Source organism: Salvia miltiorrhiza, chromosome 1, assembly GCF_028751815.1.
Source record: "Salvia miltiorrhiza cultivar Shanhuang (shh) chromosome 1, IMPLAD_Smil_shh, whole genome shotgun sequence".
In the NCBI taxonomy this organism is placed as follows: domain Eukaryota; kingdom Viridiplantae; phylum Streptophyta; class Magnoliopsida; order Lamiales; family Lamiaceae; genus Salvia; species Salvia miltiorrhiza.
The window spans coordinates 51,790,639-51,793,782 of record NC_080387.1 but is presented as its reverse complement, the minus strand read 5'-3'; the positions used below and the strand labels follow the sequence as shown (position 1 = coordinate 51,793,782).

The following is a 3,144-nucleotide window of genomic DNA, read 5'->3' as shown; positions in this document are numbered from 1 at the left end:
CTGAATAAAATTAAAATCTCACACTCAAATAGTATAATTGAGGATCTGAATTGCCATATAGAGGTACCTGAATTTTCCCATGTGACCATGTCAATATCTCATTAATTCCAAATTTGCAATGGACATGTTTTGCATATTCTTGTAAAATTATTAAGCGAACAGGGTATTGTACGTAGTTGTGTATTCTACAGTATTCCCAATCAATGGCACATCTTATCTTTTATCTATCCAGTATAGAGCACTATATATATACGTGCATCGATCCATTGTAGTAAGCATTAAGCAACACCAGCTAGCCATGGCTTCTTCCCTTATTGCTTCATGCACGGTGCTCTCCACCACCAACCCCCGCCACCGCATTGCATCCACCAATAATATTGCAAGGCGGAGCCGCCGCTTCCACGTCTCATGCAACGCCGCCGACGACAAAGAAGGGAGGGTGGACCGCAGAAACATGCTCCTCGGCCTCGGCGGCCTCTACGGCGCCACCAACCTCATCCTCCCCGACCTCAACGCCTACGCCGACCCCATCCAGCCTCCGGAGTTCAAGTCCTGCGGCGCCGCCCACGAGTTTAAAACCGGAGACCCCCTCGACGTCAACTGCTGCCCCCCGGTCTCCATTGCCGACATCGTGGACTACAAGCTGCCGACGGTGACCAAGCTGCGGCGCCGGCAGCCGGCTCACCGGTTGAGCCAGAGCAACATAGCCAAGTATGAGGAGGCGATGCGGCTAATGAGGGAGCTGGACGTGACGGACCCCGACGACCCCCGCGGGTTCACGCAGCAGGCCAACATCCACTGCGCCTACTGCAACGGCGCCCACGACCAGCTCGGCTTCCCCGGCCTCGACCTCTCGGTCCACTACTCCTGGATCTTCTTCCCCTTCCACCGCTGGTACCTCTACTTCTACGAGCGGATTTTGGGGAGCTTAATCGGAGACCCTGATTTCGCGCTGCCCTTCTGGAATTGGGATAACCCTAAGGGAATGCAGCTGCCAGCGATTTTCGATAACCCTGATTCGCCGCTCTACGACGCCAATCGCAACCAGGACCACCGCCCCCCGGCCATCGCCAACCTCGCCCGCAGCGACATCACCGACCCTGTCCAGACCATCTCGGAGAATCTGGCCGTCATGTACAACGAAATGATCGGCGGCGTGAACTCCGCCACCGACTTCATGGGGCAGCCCTACAAGGCCGGGGACGAGGTACCGGAAACAGGGATGGGCGGGACCTCGGAGCGTGGGTCCCACATCAGCATCCACGCGTGGGTGGGGGACCCACGCAACCAGTACAATGAGGACCTCGGAAACTTCTACTCCGCCGGCCGCGACACCGCCTTCTACGCCCACCACTCCAACGTCGATAGGATGTGGACGATTTGGCAAAAGATCAAATCCGATTACCCGAAGACGATCAGCGATACGGATTACTTAAACGCCTCCTTCTTATTCTACGACGAGAACAAGCGCCTCGTGCGCGTGGCCGCCGGCGACTGCACCGACAACACGGCGCTCGGGTACGAGTACGAGAAGGTCGACATCCCCTGGCTCAATTACCGCCCCTTGAAGAACGCGGAGCCGGTGAAGACCAAGGACATCGCCAGAGGGGCGCTCGGATCGGAAAAGGTGTTCCCGGTCAGCCTGACGAAGACGGTTAGGGTTTTGGTGCCGAAGCCGAGCAAGGGCAACGCCGACGATCTGCTGGTTTTGGAGGGGATACAGACCGATTCCACGAAGCCGGTGAAGTTCGATGTGTTCGTCAACGACGAGGCCGACGAGCCCAATGAGCTGGACAAGCCGGAGTATGCCGGGACCTACGCGCAGCTGCCGCACCGGGTTCACTCCGGCAAGGGCAAAGGCTCGCTCAGGCTCATCTTGAAGGAGCTCTACGAGAACATTGACATCGGCGACCAGGATTCCGTGGTGGTCACCATCGTACCCAGGATCAACGGCAAGGATGTCACCATTGGTGGTGTCAAGATCGTCCCAGCGCAGCGTTGATCAACTCATCATATCAACAACCTTTCATTTGTCGACAATAAAATCGCATGTTCCAATTCCTCCAATGTGTGTGTGTGTGTGAGAGGGGAAGCAATGTGTGTAGTGTGTTTGTTTAATATTGTTCGGAAGTTTTTCTTCTGCATGTGAAGCATATATGTTATGTTCAGTCCTGCAATAATATTCTCTGTTGAGATGTTCTCTAAATTAGCTTAGCTCAAATCACAATTGAGCAAATTTGTGCAAACCACACCATAATTATAAAATTATATGTAACAAAGAGAAAGCACTTATTGTATTCGTAATTTGATTAATTTATTTTAAAAACAAAAACAAGAATGAATATTACTGTATATATGCATGTAATCCAATTTTTGAAAGATGTATAATTTTATACTAATATTGCAATCTTACTTTATACACAAAAATGTATAACATGTTACCACCTAAAGGAAGGATACCACCTGATATATATGCCAAGGAATTTTTCACTAGAACGACCACGATTTTATTTACGACCACTGTTTTGGAGTCTACAACATTGATTTTTTGATAAAAATTGTTGTTTTTTGAGTGATGTCTATATATATATATATATATAGGGAGAGGTTCAAGAAAGAACCATAAATAAAAAAAGAACGAAGAACCATTTTCAGTCATTCGATTATCAAGATCTACGGTGAGTGTATCATCTTGTTGGATGAATGCAGATCCTGGGTTCGAATCCTGAAGGGAGCAATTTTTTTTAATTTTTTAGTGCATTAATTTTAACAGCGAATGCATTAATTTTTACAGTGAATGCATTAGATTTGATTGTTCTCACATTCTCACAAATAATGTAGTTCTCTCTAGAACCACACCCTATATATATATATTATGTAACTTATGTGCAAGATTTAAACTCACATATGTAATTTTGTATTCAATATTATGCAATTATAAATTATACTCCCTCCGTCCCGCGAGTCTTGACACGTTTGGGTTCGGCACGAGAATTAAGGAATTGTAGATTAGTGTTTTAAGTGTGTAATTAATAAAGTATAAAATTGATAAAGTAAGAGAGAGAAGGTAATAAAAGTGATAAAGTAGGAGAGAGAATATAATAATTATTGCCAAAAAAGGAAACGTGTCAAAATTCGTGGGAC

General features: G+C 47.4%; 1 protein-coding gene across 1 annotated transcript; it reads left to right on the top strand.

The window, feature by feature from the left end:
* The first annotated feature begins 242 nt into the window (after positions 1 to 242).
* On the top strand, positions 243 to 2,285 carry LOC130991904 (polyphenol oxidase I, chloroplastic-like). Its single transcript, XM_057916360.1, has one exon. The coding sequence runs from the start codon at positions 299 to 301 to the stop codon at positions 2,000 to 2,002; it is 1,704 nt and encodes a 567-aa protein (XP_057772343.1). The 5' UTR covers positions 243 to 298; the 3' UTR covers positions 2,003 to 2,285.
* The last annotated feature ends 859 nt before the right edge of the window (positions 2,286 to 3,144 follow it).